General features: G+C 34.8%; 1 protein-coding gene across 3 annotated transcripts in view; it reads left to right on the top strand.

The window, feature by feature from the left end:
* Positions 1–20,680, top strand: part of PRMT3 (protein arginine methyltransferase 3) — a 122,600-nt gene that overhangs the window by 62,685 nt on the left and 39,235 nt on the right. For 2 of the 3 annotated variants that reach the window (XM_072725398.1, XM_072725397.1), the window contains 3 exons: positions 2,548–2,626; positions 15,413–15,600; positions 17,568–17,654. In XM_072725398.1, the coding sequence (XP_072581499.1) occupies positions 2,548–2,626; positions 15,413–15,600; positions 17,568–17,654 (354 nt within the window). Of the gene's footprint in view, positions 1–2,547; positions 2,627–15,412; positions 15,601–17,567; positions 17,655–20,444; positions 20,595–20,680 lie in introns of those variants that run through there. The other variant, XM_072725395.1, reaches the window with a different exon arrangement.

Below are 20,680 nucleotides of genomic sequence, written 5' to 3'. Positions count from 1 at the left end.
AAATTTTTTTAAAGATTTTATTTATTCATGAGAGACAGAGGCAGAGACACAGGTAGAGGAAGAAGCAGGCTCCATGCAGGGAACCCTGACATGGGTGGGACTCCATCCCAGGTCTCCAGGATCATGCCCCAGACCAAAAGCGACGCCAAACTGCTGAGCCACCCGGCCCGCCCAAGAAGGAGCTACTTTTAATTACTGATGGAAAGGCTTTTAGTTTATTTGTAGTACATGGAAGTAAGACAGAGTTTAGACATAGGAAGCAAAACACTTAGATTTTTTGCCAACTGCTGTGAAAGTTAATATTAGAAACTGTTGACACAGTGCCAAGTCAGTGACAAACTAATTTTTTTTTTTGCCTCCTTCCAAAGAAGACTGGACTATAATGAATTCTTAGTTTGTATCAAAATATGAATTAATTTAACTTTATTTTAATGTTTTAACATGCGGTAATCTTGCAAATAGGGACTGTTTTTTCCCCAATCTATTAACATGTTTTACCAGCTGATCTTTTTTTCTTTGTGTGTGCACACATATACATAGTTTTGGCTAGTCTGTGAAAAGATAGAAGACTTCTCTTTTGGGACGCCTGGGTAGCTCAGCGAGTGAGCATCTGCCTTCCACTCAGGGCATGATCCCAGGTCCAGGGATCGAGTCCCACATCAGGCTCCTTGTGAGGAGCCTGCTTCTCCCTCTGTCTATGTCTCTGCCTCTCTCTCTCTGTCTCTCATGAATAAATAAATAAAAATCTTAAAAAAAAACCTTCTCTTTTAATAATTGCTTGGGATCAATTAAAATACGCTTTAATCAACAGATGAATGCTTATTTATAAGTAGTAGTGTGCAGAGATCTAAATGAATTAGGTCAGATTGCTAAAGATTTCTTACTGACTTCCAGAAGTTCCTTGTTGTTTCAGTATACAGATGATATTAATAGTGAACAAACTTGTAAGAGTAGACATACTACTAAGATACTCTAACCAGAAGAATAGTTTCCACCAAATCCTTAATTTTCCTACTATAAACAAATTAATAAAAGGGCTTTGTTGCTAAATCTTTCTTTTGTAGGCAAGTATTTTCTTCTCACTGAATTGCTGTGTTGCTGGGAATGGGTAAACATCAGTGTAGACTTGCTAGTGGTAGTTTAATTAGGTTTTTTAAAGTGATTGAAGCTTGTGAGCTGTAATTGTCTATAAATTTAAATCTGCTGTTAATCTCTCTTGAAAATTATCCATCCCAGGTTTGTAGGTTTTTCTTCTCCTAGAGACCCCTTTAAAAAGTCTTTGTTCATGTGGTTATAGAGTATTCCATTTATCCTGTAAAAACAGTTTATTGTACACAGAACAAATGAGTAAATGAGAACAGTTTTTATTTAGAATGCAGTCATTAGGGCAGAATTCGTGTTGGTTCATTCTAAGCTTTAAGAAAGTGTTTTATGTGCTAAGCACTGTGCTGAGTACTTGACTTTTCCTGCTGCTCTGGGTAGTTGAGGGGTAGGCTCTAGAAGGAGAAAGATTGACTCAAGCGGTCATTGAGCTCTCACTCTCACGATAGCGGTAGTGGTAAATTTTCTTTTCACCTGTGCTATGATTATCCTTTCTTGGTAGAGGATTCATTACTGGTCTCTAAAATCTGGAGTACTCCAGGGATGTATTTCATGAACATAGAACACTAGTTGTGTAAGACATTGATAGGTATAAAATAGGGGGGAAGGGAGGTTTATAGTCAAAAAGTGGGTGGCATATAGTTAAGATTTATTCACTAGTCCTCTTTACCATAGTCCTCTCTACCATGACACTTGCCAGAACTATTAATGTGCTAATAATGTGCGTTATGAATCTCAAGACGAGGGTAAAGCATCCGGTGTTTCTTAAAGATTCCCTCCTTTCCTTGTTTTGTTTAGTTTTGTTTGTTTTAACAAAAAAGAAAGTCATTGGGCAGGAAGCTCTTTGAGAAATGTTGTTCTAGTCTAAGGTTTCTTAACCTTAGCCCTATCAACATTGGGGGCTGGACAGTTCTTTTTTGGAGCTTTCTGTGCATTTGTAGGATGTTTATCAGCATCTCTTGGCTTTACCTTACTAGATGCCGATAGCACCCTCCTCCCCCCCACCCCCGAGTTGTGACAGTCAAAAATGACATTAGATATAGCCAGATGTCCTCCAGGGGGCAAAATCTGGTTGAGAACCAATGTTTAGATTAATATTGCAATATTCCAGGGAGTTATAGGATACATTAGCAATTTCTGTCTCCGGTTTTCCTTTTAATAAGGAAGAAACAATTGTCTAGAAAGTGGAAGTACAGATTAAGAAGGTTTAGTACATTCGACTGTAATAAACTTTCTGGGTCCATTTTATACCCTGGCCTGATTTTTTAAGGGTACTTGGAAAATTTAATGTAAAAAGTAATTTCAGACTTTGCAGAAAATTATATGGCAGAGACAAAAAAAAAAACACACCTTTTATAAAAAGAGTAGCCCAGATATTTACATTGATGTACTTATGAGGATATTGATTCTATATTTCTAAAATACTTTTTTATGTTTTTTATGCAGGGCTATTTTCTTCTTTTTGAATCTATGTTAGATTCTGTCCTTTATGCAAAGAACAAGTACTTGGCAAAAGGAGGATCGGGTGAGTATAAAATTCTAGTTTTAATAATGTAATTTTAGTCTGGCAGAACCAAGTGAACCTTTGGATTTCAAATAAACTATGCATGACTGAAAAAGTTCCCAATAGAAATGAAAGATGTTTCCATTAGATGAAGCTTGAAGACAGTCGTTTACTATATTGTTGATAGTAGGACATTATAGAAGATATGCCGGACTCCCAAGTTAATGGTATTTTCAAGAATGCTTTGTATAAAAATACTAATGGTAGTACTAGCTTTGGAAGCTATTTGATGTTGAAATCAAAATCTAACAAACTCCTTTTGATTTTTAATCCTTATGGCATTTAGCTCTCTGTTTTTTCTTTTCTTGTCTTTTTTTTTTATTGTTCAGTAGAGTATCTCATACTAGGTTGGAAATGACCTACTTCACTGGAAAATTTTCCATGACTTCACTACATACATAAACCTGTCATCTCTGTGATTTAATAAGAACCTTTAAAAAGGGACTGATTTCTACTAAGTTTATAAAGTGCAGCATACCCAATCAGTATTTTTATACTGGATTATCAGTATTTTTATTGGATACCAATAAAATGAAATGCACCAAAAATATAAAAGCTTTTTCATGTTAATTCTGTATATCGGAGTAAGATGGTGTTTTTATAACACATCTGCTACAAACAGTTTCAGGGCAGGGATTATGTTTTGTCCATCTTTGACTCTTCAACAAGCTCTACTGCTCCTGGAACACAGAGCATCATGTAAGATTATTGAATCAAATCATTAAAACTGAATTGAATAGCATCTGTCTCCCTTCATTCACCTCTCCCTGCACCTTCACTTTCTCAAAGCTTCAAGATCAATAAATAGTTTCTGTAGTCAGAGTAGAGTTGATAAAATTGTTATGTAAAGGGGGGGCCTGGGTGGCTCAGTCGGTTGAGCAGTTGAGTGCCTTCAGCTCAGGTCCTGGGATCCAGCCCACAGTGGGCTCCCTGCTCAGTGGGGAGTTGGCTTCTCCCTCTCTGTCTGCCCCTCCCCTCCGCTCATGTTCTCTCTCTCCCTGTCTCAAACAGATAAATAAAATCTTTAAAATAAAATTGTTATGTAAAAAAAGTAGGTGAAAATGAGACATTTTGAACTACTGATATAAAGCACTTGATCACGGTTGTGCCTCCTGCCCATCCATATTCTGTGAAATCACTTTGGCAATTATGGTACAGTAAAAATCAGTGAGGCCAAAACATAAAGCACAGAAAATTCTCCAGTATAATAGAATTCCTTTGTAATAGCTTTTAAATGGTTTGCCTTTCTTTTGCAAAATAACTCATTTGTTTTATCACTACATTTTCTGCAAGCATTTCACGATGTGTTCCTGAACTCTGACATGAACCTGGCTAGAATTTTTAGATAAATATACTTTACCCTGCAGAAGTTGGCTATATTTTTCTATAATTGCAGTGGTTTTTTTTAAATGACTGTTCTACTTAATGACTGAAACTAATATTATCTACCATTTGTTGATTGTCTACTAGCTGCCAAATACTATACTTTTATTTACATTATTACGTGTGTAATCCTCACAACAGCCCTTTAAATTTGAGAAACAAAGGCATCCTAGAGGACACATATTAAGTGATCAAGCCTTGACTGTTGTTTTTTTTTTTAACTGAGATCTGCCAATTCCAATATTTGTTTTCTTTTCTGTATTCCTTTTTTTTGTTTCCCTACTAAAGTGCACTTTATTGAGTCTTGATTCTTGCCTTGAAGTTCTAGGGAAGAATCAGGAAACTGTTTCCATACCTCCCTGAATGCTATTCGTTGATCTTACTGAAGGACTGACAGCAACTTAATACATTTAAATTGAATTCTCGATGAAATTCATCAAGAATTTACAGCATGGGGGATCCCTGGGTGGCTCAGCGGTTTAGCCCCTGCCTTCGGCCCAAGGTGTGATCCTGGAGTCCCGGGATCAAGTCCCACATCGGGCTCCCTGCATGGAGCCTGCTTCTCCCTCTGCCTGTGTCTCTGCCTCTCTCTTACACATCTCTGTGTTTCTCATGAATAAATAAATAAAATCTTTAAAAAAAAAAAAAAAAAGAACTTACAGCATGAAAATAATGAGGTTATCGTTGGTGGAAGAGTAGCAGAGTATTTCGCCTCACCAGGGATGAAGTGGAGACTCTTAAGTCTAGTTCTTTTCATATTTTTACATAGCTAGTACTAGCACTGAGGTAATCTGGAGGTGTACTGAAGAGAGGTCAGCATTTAACTGCCTAAGCAGTGCTATTGAATGTTGATTGTTAACAAAATTAAGAGAAAAGAAGGAAAAGGCAGAAATGAGTAATGTGAAGTATCCTAGTTAGTTTATTTTGTGTTTGAGTATCCATTGAATATTAATCAGTCATCTAGGGGCTCGTTTTTCTGTTGCAAAGTTTTCTTTGTTTTTCTGAAACAAAGATTTAAGTAGTGCAAAGATTTTAGAAAGAATGACTGAAATATGAGAGAGGGAAAATATTGAAGATTCATATAGAAGCATGAAAGAACCACAATTGATATTTTTACATGAATTTAGGTTCAATTTATGTCTCACTATATATACAATGGTATGGAGGAAGTCCTTCATAAAACATAGCCAAAATATTTGTTCTCCCTGTTTTCACCAAGCATATTTGCAGTATTTTGGAGGTATTCATTTACTCCTATTACTACTAATAAAAATAGTTTTATAAAGTTACTGAAAATGTATATACTAAAGATTGCTTCTACTATGTTTAGCTTAGATTTTCTAAGCACTAGTTGTGTTCAGTAATTATAGTGTTTTACATTCAGCTAGCCTATAGATGAAGAAGAAAACTAAGAAAAGGATTTGCTGTGGGTGGGCAAATGGGTTAAATAAGTACTGGGTATAACGAGGGGCACTTGTGATGACCACTGGGGTGTTATAAGTAAGTGATAATCACAAATTTCTATACCTAAAACTAATATTGCATTGTATGTTAACTAGCTGGAATTTAAGTTAAAAATTGGAGGGAATAGAACATCATAAAAGAATGATGTTCTGTGACCTATACATATTTTTATAACTAAAATTAAGACAAAAACAAATTATGTTTTAGGATGACTACATAGAATGTAAATACTTTACACCCTAACAATGTCAAATAATACATCTTACAAAACTTGGAAAGAGAATGCAGAAGGCAGATGGGAAAAAGTGTATATACTTGAGTTGCATTATCTTTAATAGCAGGAATACATGGAATCTCATTTAAAGCTGACAAGTCAAGTAAAAGAATTATAAGCACATTTAGCACTACAAAGTTAATATTAAAATAATATTTTTGACTAAAATTTAGTGGTGAGGCTTGTGATGATAAATTCTGTCTATATCTTGATTTTGGTGGTGATTACATGGCATATGTGTTTGTCAAATCACATAGAATTATACAATGAAAAGGCCAAAAAGGGTGAATTTTATTATTGCATATAAATTAAACCTTAATAACAGTGACATTTTAAAAAAGTGAAGTGCCATTTCCTACCTTCAAGGCCATTGAACTATGACAGGGTTTGATTTCTAACTTTTCCAAAAAACATATTAAAGCTGTGTACTGGGGATCCCTGGGTGGTGCAGTGGTTTGGCGCCTGCCTTTGGCCCAGGGTGCGATCCTGGAGACCCAGGATCAAATCCCACATCGGGCTCCTGGTGCATGGAGCCTGCTTATGTCTCTGCCTCTCTCTCTCTCTCTGTGTGTGTGTGACTATCATAAATAAATAAAAATTAAAAAAAAAAAAAAAGCTGTGTACTAACTCTGTGACCACCTCAATGTTTTCTGCACATATTATCAATACATATTTGAATTTAAAAAAATACGAGAAAAGGGAAGGGGAGGAATAAATAAATATACTAATTTTATCATTAGACATGATAGGAGATTAATAAATAGTGTTGAAAATAGAGAACTAAAGGTATTATATAATGTAATTACAAAGTTAGCTACTAAAACAAAAACACAAAACTTCCTAAATATAAGAACTAATACTTACGAAAAAGTCAAAATGACCATGTAGTGGAAATACTTAAACACAAAAGAAAACAAAAACTACAGATACAGAAAAGATAACATAAAATGGTAGAGTATGACCAAAAAGTTTGTCATATCCACAAATGTGAATAGGTTAAACTCACCTACTCAGAGAAAAAAGAATTTGAGTTTGGATCACCAAAAAAACCCCTAATTCTGTATACTCTATAGAGGCACATCTAAAACAAAATTATTTGGAAATATTAAAAGGATAAAAAAAGATAGTTAAGTACATCCCCCAAAATGAAAGTAGCAGTCATAGTATTGACACCAGACAAGAGGGAATTGGAGCAAAATGTTATATAATCAATCATATGAGTAGGGCTTAGAGCTAAGGCATAAAATCATGCTCATATTCATATGGATGCTCAAAAGTTTTTGACAAAATACAGTTTACATTCTTGATTTTTTTCAATGAGAAGATACAAATAGACACTAACTTATATAATAAAGTATATTTATCTCAACTGAAAGTTTGTATCACGTTTAATGGGGAAATACTAAAAACATTTCCTCTGCAGGTAAAACAAGATTTGGATGACCACTATTATACCATTATTTAATATTTTACCAGAGGTACTAGTCAGTGCTATTAGAAAAGAGAAAGAACATAGAAGATAAATTAAAAAGGAGATAAAACGAATTCTATTGGTAGATTCTATGTTTCAAATCTAGGCACCTCAAGTGAATCAACTGGAAAGTGATAAATAATAAAAGAATTCAGTACATTATTGAGCTACAAAATAACAATTAGAAATAAACAAAACTTATATGCAAACAGCTTTCCTGCTAAAAGACAGAAGGAAGATGAAATAAATGGAAAGATAGACCATGTTCTTATAAAAAGAATCAGTGCGATAAGGAAATCAGTTTTCCCAAAATTAATTTAAAATTTAGTGTAATCCAAAAACATTGACATTTGTTGACAATAGATGACAAGTACATGAGAGTTAATTATATTCTTTTGGGTTTTTTTGTGTATTTGATATTTTTATGGGATAAATTTTACAAAATTGTATAATTCTAACAGTTTGGTTGGTTTTTTTTTTTTTAAATTAGAATTTTAAAATTTTAGTTGTAATGGCAAGGAAAATTGAGATAGAAGGGTACCAGGGTGAGAGAGCCAGGGACAGGAAGACTAGTGCTACCAAATATTAAAACACATATAGAGCCTCAATAATTAAAATGGTGTTCTTGAATGGACAGATAAATTGAACAGAATTGAGAATCCTGTTACAAGCCAAATAATACATGGCATCTAATATAATTAAGGAAATAATTTATTGTAGTAAATTATGTTGAGACAGTAAATTATGTGTATGGTATATAGCCCTCTGTGTTAAAAAAACACACACACACACACAATAAACTATAAGGTAAAAAATCCACACACCGTAAATATTAAATGAGTCAAGGTTAAATGCAACAACAACAACAAAAAGGATAAAAAAACTGGAAGGAGACATAGGTGTATTTCCTTATAAACTTGAGGAGTGGGGCTGTCTAAATAAGAACTTGGATTCAGATGCCTTTATTGTTTGATACAATTGAATTGAAAGATTGATAAATTTTACTATATTTAAATAAATTTTTAAATGGCAGCATATGCCATATGCAAAGTCATATAAGAAGTACTGACTGAAAAAATTTAGTTTCTATCACTGACGTAAATCTAATCTCCTTAACACATAAATGGATCCTACAAGTAAAAAGACCACAAACCCAGTAGAAAATTGGGCAAGGAATTGAATGGAATCTCACAGAAAAGGAATACCAGTGACTCATAAAAATGTGCTCAGTCTCTGTTCTATTAAGAAAAATGTCCAATTTGAGGACTCTTTGTCCTACTCAAGGTTGCACAGAATGCTCCTGTGTTTTTCTTGAAGTCATAGCTTTGACATTTAGATCTGTGGTTCATTTCAAATTTTTGTGTATAGCGTGAGGTAAACATAGATACTATTATTTTCTTTTCTTTTCTTTTTTAAGATTTTATTTATTCATTCATGAGAGACAGAGAGAGAGGCAGAGACAGGCAGAGGGAGAAGCAGGCTCCATGCAGGGAGCCCGATGTGGGACTCGATCCCGGGTCTCCAGGATCACGCCCCGGGCTGAAGGCAGGCGCTAAACCACTGAGCCACCCAGGGATCCCGATACTACTGTTTTCTAGCTCTCTTTGTTGAAATGATTTCCTTTCCCATAAATTGCATGGCATCATTGTTGAAAATTAATTGGCCATGTATGTGTGGATATGTTTTTGTATTCTGTGCATTTGATCTGTAAGTCTCTCTTCATCGATACCATACTGCCGGGCAGCCCAGGTGGCTCAGCGGTTTAGTGCTGCCTTCAGCCTAGGGAGGAGTGATTCTGGAGACTACATCCATACAACGCATAGTTACAAAGACAGTCAGTTCCTAACTCATTGTTTTCTGATCTCAACAGGGCCTTTTGTTAAAAATATGGATGTTCAGGCCCCACATCAGATCCTTTTGAACCAAAATGTAGGGGGAAAGCCTTATTTTAAGAATTTATTTATTTATTCATTTGTTTGGGTTGGGTTTTTTAAAGAATTTATTTAAAATATACATTTTCCTTTGTATCACTCAAAGTTATTGTTGGAAAAAAAATAGAAATCTATCTTGGGTATTTAACAGAGTAGAACTTTATTAAAAGGATAGATTAGATTATTAAAAGGATAGATAGGATAGATTATTAAGTTCTTGTGAGAGCTAGAAAACCAGGCTGGAAGGTATACAGCCAGGAATAACGTTCAGAATTATGTTACAGGACTGTTGTTTTGTTTTGTTTTGTTTTGTTTTGTTTTGTTTTGTTTTTTACAGGACTGGTTTAGACGTAATACCACTACGCTAATACAGGGCACTGTCTGACATGTCACATTGCTGATCTTAACAAACAGTAGACCTTGCTGCCTCTGAGAAGTAGCCAGACTTTTAGGTGCTTATCATTGGTGAACCTAGGTCAGGTGTGCATTCCTAACCTACAAGCGAGAGAGAGGAAGCAAGCTTCTGTCATTTTCAGCTTCTGTAGAGGGAAGCAGGCCCTGCCTTGTAACAGAGAATTTCTACAAGTAGTTCAGAGGGGGCAGCAAAATAGAGAGGGCGATATATAGGATGCATTCTTCACCAATAGATCTGTCTCTCCACAGTTTTGCATTGGAAACCTGATCTCTGCTACTAAGAAATTGCCTCTGTTGTAACGTCCCTATTTGCTTCTGTACCTTCCTAGCTATTTCCTTCTCTGTGGAAAGCTGAATTGTACAGCTTACTCACTGCTCCTTCATTTCTACTTGGTTGCTTTCCTTTTTAGTGTTTCTTTTCGCACCATGTACTTCCGTAACTCAGCTGGAATAAGTAAAGCTGAATGTTTCCATTTTCCTCGCTTTGCCCTGAAATGTTATTAATCTCCAATCTTTCTCAACCCTTTTCTCCTTCCTCTTTCTCTTTGAACAAGTGCTCATTTACCTTAGGAAAATGGAGTTCCTCTTTCCCTTTCTTCCATTTGAAAATCATAAAATGTAGCTTCATGCATAATGGAAAGCATATAGATTTTGCAATTAGACCTTAATGTTGAATCCCTTTGTCAGATACAGTAATAGTTACCCACTTAGCTGATTAAGACTGGTAACGTAAGCAAGTTACTTTACCGCTACTAATGTCAGTTTTCTTATCTGTAAAATGAGGATTATAATCTAGCTTAATAGAATCAAACAAAAATCTAAATGAGATGCTCGAAATGAAGTAGTTGCTCAATAAAGGTTAATCCCCCTTCTGAGTTACATCTGATAAACTGTAGATTTACAGTATAATGAGCTATAGCTAGTCAAATGAGATTAGAGTTAGGTTTATACCGTATAAAAATTTTGAAATGAATTTAAACATTGTGCTATGAAGACTTGACTTTCACATAATTTATCTTCGTATAATCAGCCACTGATCATGGTTCAAGTGCTTGGAGGTTTCCTTTAGTATTTCTATAATTCACTGTCTACTTCCTCATTTTCAAATCTGCATTTTTCACATTTGTTATTTTTGTTTAGTTCAGTGATCTTGCAGTAGTATCATTTTCTACTTTTTTTCATTACATAATTTCTCAGTAAAAATTGTAGCTATATTTTAGCCTAGCTAAGCTGGGTCTAGTCACTATTTATTTATAAGTTAATGATAGGACAGTGTTTCCAATTTCCAAATCAGAATTAATTTTTTAAAGATATTCTTAGTATATAAGTTGGAAATTGATTTTTAAGCTTATCCAACTTTAGATATTTACTGACTTTGTAACTTGATAGTATACTTCCCTTTATATATATATATCAATCATTTTGTCATTGACTGTTAGTTTACTAAAATCTTTCTCCATATCATTGATGTATATTGTGAGTAGAATAGTTTATTTTGACTTATCATGTCCTTTTGTTCTAAAACCTTTTTATTCTCTGGTTATTTATATACATGCAGTGATGCCATTGCTTACAAGGAATTGTTTCTTTATGCATCTCAGTCTTACCCTTTAGTGTCCAAAAGTTTGCGAGGCATTTCTAAGGGATAAAGGATTTCCCATCTTTATCTATTCACCATGTGAGCTGTTCTAGTGACAAATGAATTCTGGGCAGTGAATCGAGAAGGACACAGATGTCAAAGCCATGAATTTATAAATGGTCTGTTAAGAGGGTGCTTTGTCCAATCAGCGCTTTGTTAATTTCACCTACAAGAAGGAATAATTACTCAGTTTTGCTTCTATCTGGCAAAAACCAAATGACAAATGTGTCACAATGTGAAGGTAAAGGGTTAGTCAAGATTCTGGCAGGTGGCCCAAAATTTTAGCCAGCTGTGAGGAGGTGGATATGGAACTAAACTGACCTATAACACTGATTACAGGTCCTTTATGAATATTCATAGCTCTAACAAAGATAAAATTAATTTCATTTTTAAATGTTAACAAAAAACATTTTCTGTATCTTTGTGAAATATAATTACCTTGAAAAATACACCTCAATGCTAGAAAAAGTAAAATCATACCTCTTCCAGTTGCTTATTACAAAAATATTTTTAAACTTTTTAAAATTTATTTTAGTAGTAGCTTTTCGTTATGAAAAATTATCCCAGGGGATCCCTGGGTGGCTCAGCGGTTTGGCGCCTGCCTTTGGCCCAGGGTGTGATCCTGGAGTCCCGGGATCGAGTCCCACGTCGGGCTCCCTGCATGGAGCCTGCTTCTCCCTCTGCCTGTGTCTCTGCCTCTCTTTCTCTCTCTCTCTCTCTATCATGAATAAATAAAATCTTTAAAAAGTAAAAAAAAAAAAAAAAGAAAAAGAAAAATCATCCTTATTTCTTAGTAGTAGTACTAGTATATCATAGTGCTTGAATACAGAGCCAGAGGTCAGAAAACTTTTTCTACAAAATGCCAGACAATAGTATTTTCAGTTTTGTAAGCCATCTGGTCTCTGTCCCAACTACTCAACTTTGCCACTGGAACACAGTGCAGCCCTAGACCATAGGTAAGTAAGTGAGGGTTGCAGTGTTCCAGTTAAACTGTTTACAGAAACAGGCAGGGGACTGAATTTGACCCATGGGCCTTGTTTGCCAGCCCCTGATATAGAGTAATGATTTTTTAAAATTTTTCACTAAGATTTTTCATGATTGAAATGGAAGAACTCTGAGCTATGTTAAGTGATTTGTATGTCTGTGCACATTGTAACTCTGAAGGATATTCAGTTTCCCATGGACTATAGTGTCGAAGTAGTACAATATGGTGGCTCTGATAATGACCTCCCTCATCCGTTTCTCCCACATCTCTATCAAGGGTATCCATATCTGGCCTGCTGCCTGTTTTTGTAGATAAAGTTTTATTGGAACATAGCCAAGCTCATTTATTTACTTATTGTCTGTAGCTGCTTTCACAGTTATAGGGGCAAAGATAAATAGTTTCAATAAAGACCATATGGCCCACAAAACCTGAAATAGTTACTTTATAGAAAAGGTGTGCTGATCCCTGATGTGTACCCTTACTATATTCCTTTTTAAGGGTGAAGTTCCAGGGGAAAATGTGGGAAGCTTGTATGATTGTCATATTAAGTCCAACAAAGGATATCTAAAGAAGTTGCCAGATATCTAAAGTTGTTTTAGAATTCTGTTTCTTCTTCAGTGTTTCTCATCTAAGGATTTGGTTCAAGAAACTAAACATGCTTTCCTATAGCTGATACTCTTGCTGGATCAGCATAGTCAACAAACTAAATGCTTTGAAGAATTGATAATAGGAATTAAAATACAGTCAAGAGGCTCACCATGGCTGTGGAAGAGGAGGAGAGCAGAAGTGACTCATGGTACACGGCAGCCAACTCTAGCATGGTGCAGCTATCACATCTGCCTCACGTGCCCCCTTTGGGAGGACTTGAGAAACTTCTTATCAGTGACATAGCACCAAGTATTTTTTCTGGGTATCTCACATGTCAGGCTTGAAAGGAGCAATAGATTTTATCATGGGCTTTATTTGGAAGATCATTTAGTCCTGCTGTCATTGAATAATAAATTCCTAAGGCTGTGGATAGAAATAAAGTTTGGGGGAAAGGGAGGCTTATTTTCTGCAGTTTAAGTCTGAAGGCTAGTTAATCTTTTGTGCATTTCTTTGGTACATATATACTTACTTTCAGTTTAGTGATATAAGAAAATGTGATTTATATTTTAACTCATGAATCCCCTGAATCTTATTTGAAGGACAAAGTTAATTTTGTTATTTGTCAGAGAAAAAAATCAATATTTTTTTAATTTGGTGCTATACAGACTTTGTACCCTTATTATTAGAGTTGTTTCTTCCTGAATCGCTCTTTTCCCCTCGCTTCTCTTAACACTTACTCTGCTGGTATTCTTGCTTGGGTGGCCCCAGCTTCTCAGCCATTTATCATCAGCCTTCTTTTCTTCTATACATCCCTTAAATCCTGGTACTCATCATGTACTCTCCCTAGATGACTTGATGAGCTCCAATAACTTACATTTCCATTCATATGATCATGGTCCCAAGTTTATATCTTGAACCCAGATCATATCTTAAATTTCAGTCCCATCTGTTCAGCTTATTGGATATTTTTACCCATTTGTCCTATAAGCACTGAATTCTTACGTTCCTCTTGAATCTGCCTGTATTTATTCCCTAACGTAATGGTTAATACCACAATCTTTTCAGCTGCTAAAACTGTTGTCCTTGACTCTTTCCTCTTCATCACCTCCACAGCCAGCCAGTCCTGTGAGTTTTTCCTCCTTAAATGTCCCTTGAACAATGTGGGAGTTAGGGACATCAACTGCCCCACCTCCTGTGTGGTCAAAAGTCTATAACTTTTGACTCCCCAAAAACTTAACTACTAATAGCATACTGTTGACTGGAAGCCTTACCAGTAACTTCAACAATCGATTAACACGTTTTGTATGTTGTATGTATTATATACTGTAGTCTTACAATAAAGTAAGCTAGAGAAAAGAAAATGTTATTAATAAAATCATAAGAAAGAGAAAATACATTTACAGTACTGTATTTATCCAAAAAAATTCCATGTATAAGTGAACCCGCGCAGTTCAAACCTGTGTTGCTCAAGGGTCAGCTGTATATATATCTCCCCCTTTCCATTCCCACAGCCGTTGTTCTACTTCAGGTCGCCTAGGTTATTACAACTATCTCTTATTTTGTCTTTGTCTTAATCTTGCATCTTCCCATTCATTCTTCACTTTTACTCCATCTGGCTTTTCCAAACCAAAATCTGATCGAGTTGTAACCCTATGTGAAATTGTTCACAGCCTTGTCATTATTAGAATAAAATCCAGTTTACTAACATGATTTACCCAGCCAAGGTTTCTCTGCTCCCTTCTTACCTTTCTAGTCTTATATCTCTTTCTCTCAAATTAAAGTGTATATAACTGTGACCCTCTATGCACACTGCTCGCTCTGCCTAGAACACTCCCTCCCCTCTCCTAATTTATGTCGTCTTCAGTTCTTATAAAATACCCCGACACCCCTGCTATAGCCAAATATGAATTAGCTATTTTTGCTGTGAGCTCCCTCAGTACCTTTTACCTCCCCTTTTCTTAGTATATATTGTATCACAAATAATTGCCCATTTATTTGTCAAAATTGTCTAAATATAAGTTTCCTGAGAATAGGGACATGGACATGGATCCACAGTCTATACATCAGAAGAACTTACCTAGTACATATTTGATGCTATGATAAGCATTTCCTTTTTAATAAATAAGGAACCATAAAATTCCATCATGATGTTTTTACATGTCACATACCTTTTTAAGTGATTTGTCTCTTTCTACATGTTACAGAATAATGTACAAAGATTTATCTATCTTTTTAAAGTCAACATTTTGTAAGCTTAATACGAATAAATATGTTCATTTCAGGTTTATTTAATTGTGCCATCTTGTTTTAATTATTGTAATTGGAAACAATCATTGAAATCCTTATTTGAATCTTGCCATTACTGTAACAGAAATTTTTTTTTAAGAGGCTATTTAAAAGATAGGAGCTAGGTTATTTTCCCTCATCTACACCTCTTTTAATCTTTCACTGCTAGTAATTCATACCAATGATATTGGTACTTATATTTAGCTAGTAATTCATACTGATGACTCTGGTATTTATATTTAGCCTTTAAAGAAATATATTTTGCCACAAAGGGAGATAATGGTAAATTGTTGGGTATTTTATCTGTTACAGTCTACCCTGATATTTGCACTATCAGCCTTGTGGCAGTAAGTGATATGAATAAACATGCTGATCGAATTGCGTTTTGGGATAATGTCTATGGCTTCAACATGTCTTGTATGAAGAAAGCAGTTATTCCAGAAGCTGTTGTGGAAGTTTTAGATCCGCAGACTGTGATTTCAGATGCTTGTAGTATTAAGGTAGGGGTTTTTACTTTTATTTTCACAGAATTGCCATTTTTTTGTTAGTTTTCATGTATGAATTCAGTATTTGAAATTAATATATTGATATTATATATTGACTTCAAAACAGTGATTAGTCTTCCTATATTAACCAATCTAATGTACCTTAAGGTTACAATATTTACCAGTTGACTATATCATCCTTTGGAATCACTTCTCTTTGTATATCAAAGTTCCTTATACTGAGAGGTTTGAAGGCAAAAAATCCTGCTTCATCACCACTTACCTGGCCTTATTCTAGTTTCTCATTTATAGCCATTTATAGCCAGATTATTCAGTCATATCATATATTCTGCACAGTTTAAAGTCTCACATTCAAGTTTCTTCTACCTTTTTAAATTAAGTAATTACAGTGAATTTGCCTATGCAACTAAAGCCCTACTCTTTTCAGATTTCTAAATCAATTCCTTTTATATTTTAAAATCTTACTGTTCACCATGTCAGTCTAGTTTTATTGTGAATTTTGCTGTGTCAGATTTACATGGGATAGGTTAAATAACTTTGTAGTGAAAAGTCACTGCCTTTCTTAAAAATATCTTAATTTGTTTCAATTAGATAAATTTAGTTTGTTCAGTTTTAGGTTCAGAACATTGTCTCATTGTTGTAGTCACACTGTTACTTTTATAGCATCAATAATTATCCTCTACATAAAATATTCAATAAAATATTTGTTAATATTCTTAAAAGATAAAATATTTAAAGTTGGCATAGAATAATAAACATAAATGTTTCTCAACAAAAGCAAGCTGATTAAAATTGCATTCAGCCTTTAAGAAAAAAACTATAGCCTGGTTAATGATTATAGTACTGTATAGAGTGCTCTGGTACACTGATAGTAAGAGATTTATTTGTATTCTTTTGATTCTGGGTAGGAGTGTACAGTTAAAACCTCAGCCTCAAGGCTGTACAAAAAAGAGAGGGAGGGAGGGGCTAATTTTTCTCTCTAGTGCTCTCTTCGTTTAATGTTAAAAACTGCTATGAATAAATAGTTGAAATAGAAAATTTTAGACTGAAAACAAAGGTGTTTAAAAAGTACACATAACCTTCTGGTTTTTTTAAACATTAATCAATTATTTATTTGTTTGTTTAGGTAAATATATTTTGTTCCATGTTCCACAATCCTCTACAAATAAAAGGCAACCACATTGTAACTTCTTTAAATTTTTCTCAAGCTATTTAAAAGAGGATAATGCCCCTGGTATATAGTCCTATGGATTGTGTATGCTGTATCATAATCTACTCATGGCAAGTCCGGCCTTCATGGCCTTCTTTCTGGTCCTGATCCAGCTGCCATGGTTGGTATCCATCTGCTCTCCATAGTGAAGTTAAGGAGGATGTGAACCAGGATAGAACAGGAAAATAAAGCTCTTTGGCCATTGTCTTCCTGAGTTGAATCTTTTTCATTGGTTTGGCTCTTTGGTTTTAACTGTTAGGATTTTTCCTAATATCTAACTAACTTATCTTTGAATGCAATTACAGAAAGGAATTCTAAAATACCTTACCCTTTTCATTAGCTTATGTTTTCAAGTTGGAATTTCCTATAAAAATGTTGACTCTTATCCTTGCATAATTTATAACAAATATGTACCACCAGCGGTATACAATATAATTTTAGTTGGAAAACAAGAATTTTATTTGAACGTATCTTAATGTATCTTAGAACTTTAGCACATCAGAGCCATGATTTGATATATAATATTCTTACAAGAAGCCTAAGTAAAAAAATACTAATTTGGTTTAAACAGAAATCAACTAAATGATAATATTAGTAGCCTTTAAATTTGGAAACAACCCCAGAAGTGGGGTTTGAATGATTAAACAGTAATTCTTTTTGCATAAAAAAGAAGTAATATTTATCTGTTTGCTTTGGGTTCTGTTTTTGCTATTTTTACTAAATTCTTCCTTCACTCTTTTTTAATGGGTAGCAAATAGATTGCCATACAACATCTGTCTCAGCTTTGGAGTTTTCTTCAGATTTTACCCTGCAAATTACAAAGACATCCATGTGCACGGTAAGCTGTTTCATTCACCTTTCACAAATCTCACTAGCAGTGCAGTTGATTGGCAGGCTAATGAATTAATTACCAGACTTGTGATAAATGAAAAAGACAATTGCCTGTGACAGTCTGTCTTTGCCTTTGTTAGACTATTGAACAGATCAGTTTTGACAGGTCAGTAGACTTCAAAAAAGTTAGTTTAGTTTGGAGGAGAAAGTATTAAGATACCATGTTTGCAAAATGATTTTTCTTTATAGAGTCTTCCTTATTGCCTCTCATGTAACCAGTTGAGAGCACTCATCTTTATCTTCACAGAGAAGTTCATGTCCTGCCCCTCCTAATAACTCTTAACACTCACTCAGTGTAGGTGGAAGTAAAATATGTCTACTTGGTATAATATTTTATATTCCTGTGTAAAACATAGTAAAGAAACTGATCATTTACCTTTCTTTAAAGAAGCATCCCGATGTAATAGGAAAAGTATGGGTGTTAGGAAAGTTCAACAAATCTGGATTCACATTTGGTTCTGCCACTCTCCAGTCTGAAATTATTTGCTCAAGTTGCCTAGGTAATCTGTACTTCAGGCTAATCAGCTCTTTAAGAAAAATGGTAATAATTTCTGTCTTGTAGACTATTTACACACATTAATTAGTTAAAATATGTGGATGCACCTACAAAGTAGCCAGAAATGTTAGGTTATTAAAATGTATTTGGGGATCTCCGGGTGGCTCAGCAGTTTAGCGCCTGCCTTCCGCCCAGGGTGTGATCCTAGGGTCCCGGGATCAAGTCCCACATCAGGCTCCCTGCATGGAGCCTGCTTCGCCCTCTGCCTGTGTCTCTGCCTCTCTCTGTCTCTTTCTCTGTCTCTCATGAATAAGTAAATCGAATCTTTAAAAAAATAAAAAAATGTATTTAAATTTTTTCTTAAATAATTTCTAAATGTATGTTAGTACTAACATAGAAGACTCAGAATGTTAATAAAATGTGGACCTTAAGAAAGTATGAAGTACATAGGTGGTACTGATATATTTTAAAAATTAACTATTTGGTTTTTGAAATATTAATTATACCTTAAAATACTAAAATTTTACTGAAAACTATATAGTCAAGAACTGTGTGAAACAGATTATAGTCATGTTAATTTTTTTTAAAGATTTTATTCATTTATTCATAAGAGACACAGAGAGCGAGAGAAAGAGAGAGAGGCAGAGGGAGAAGCAGGCTCCATGCAGGGAGCCTGATGTGGGACTTGATCCCGGGATCCCAGGATCACACCCCGGGCTGAAGGCAGGCGCTCAACCGCTGAGCCATCCAGGGATCCCCAGTCATGTTAACTTTGACTCTTGAACCTGATTTTTTAAAAGATTGACATACAAAAGATTTTATGACTTCTTAAAAATTGTTTTCCATTTAAAAAAAGTTTCCATTTATTTTGACCCAGTTGTTATTTGATATCCAAGTGAATTTAACAGTGTGCTTTGATGTTTTAAGGATTTTTTTTTCATTAAAGCTGGTTTTACATTTTTTAAAAGGGAAATACCTGGATCCCAGATTTATTATTTAGGAGCAGACACTATATTTGTTTAACTGATTAAAAACAAAATTTCATTCTTCCCCTTCATATCTCCCAGATTTTCGAGTTGTACTTTTTAGTAATTGAAATGATTTGGTCAATTGAAATTACAGGCTAAAGACTTTAACTCTTAGATTTACTCTGTGTTTGATGTTAGTAATCCTTGAGAGTTAAAAAAAAAAAAAAAAAGACCTCTTGATTAATGACAGTTGATCGATCTATAAGGGAATTAATTCTTAGACAGAAATTACCATATTACCAGTATTATTAAATATTATTTCAAATCTTCATTCATTGTCTTTCACATGAATCAGAGTAAAGCCAATATAAAACTGTAGTGAAGACCTCAAAAGCTCTTTGTTTTTAATTATGCATTTTTTTTTTAACTTTAGGTAGACAAATGGATTTACTGAGTTTTTTTGAAATGTTCTTTATTTTTTGGGTTATTGGTCAGGGTTCTTAGTTTCAGACAGCAAAGCCCAAATCAGCTTGTTAAAAGCAAAAGGTGATTTACTAAAGAATTAAATAACATAATTCCAGACACATTGGGAGAGCTAAAGGAATAGACTATATTTTGAACTTCTACAAAACATTCTTAAACCACATCCTAGAACTAGCCTCCTGTAAAGCTGCCTGTACCACTGCAGGCCCTGGAAATCCTAATGCCCTTGGTCCTCTTAGGTAAGTGGTAGGCACCACTGACAACCCCAGATGAAGAGAACTCTTCACTACCATCCTGTTCCTATCCTCCCTTCCCAGGTCATGCTGTTCAGTTCTTCCTTATAGATCTTCATTCATCACTTCTATTTGGCTGCACATAGATCATGTTGGCCCTAGCAATTAAAAAGTCTTAGGAAGGGGATCCCTGGTTGGCTTAGCAGTTTAGAGCTTGCCTTTGGCCCAGGGTGTGATCCTGGAGTCCTGGGAACGAGTCCCACATCCGGCTCCTTGCATGGAGCCTGCTTCTCCCTCTGCCTGTGTCTCTGCCTCTCTTTCTCTCTGTGTCTCTCATGAGTAAATAAATAAAATCTTAAAAAAAAAAAAAAAAAAAGTCTTAGGAAGTAATTTCAGCTATTGTGTTAGGCCACAGAAAGAGTTTCATAATGCATATATAGAATTATTTTCTATTCCTGTTATTTGCCATAGAGTGTAAGAAGCTTTATGTTGAAAGACATTATACTTATCCTTTAATGATCTTGGTTTTATTCTGTATATTTAAAAAAATAAAATAGGGACGCCTGGTTGGCTCAGCGGTTGGGTGTCTGCTAGAGTGTGATCCTGGAGTCTTGGGATCGAGTCCCACATCGGGCTCCGTGCATGGAGCCTGCTTCTCCCTCTGCCTATGTCTCCGCTTCTCTCTATCATGAAAAAATAAATAAAAATCTTAAAAAAAAAAAAAGAAAGAAAACACCAAAAAAAGTGGTAAAGTCTGTTTAACACAAAGAATGTAATCAGGATTTTTGTATTA

Source organism: Vulpes vulpes, chromosome 11, assembly GCF_048418805.1.
Source record: "Vulpes vulpes isolate BD-2025 chromosome 11, VulVul3, whole genome shotgun sequence".
Taxonomy (NCBI): domain Eukaryota; kingdom Metazoa; phylum Chordata; class Mammalia; order Carnivora; family Canidae; genus Vulpes; species Vulpes vulpes.
Note: the sequence above shows the minus strand (reverse complement) of the source record. Positions and strands in the feature narration are given on the sequence as shown.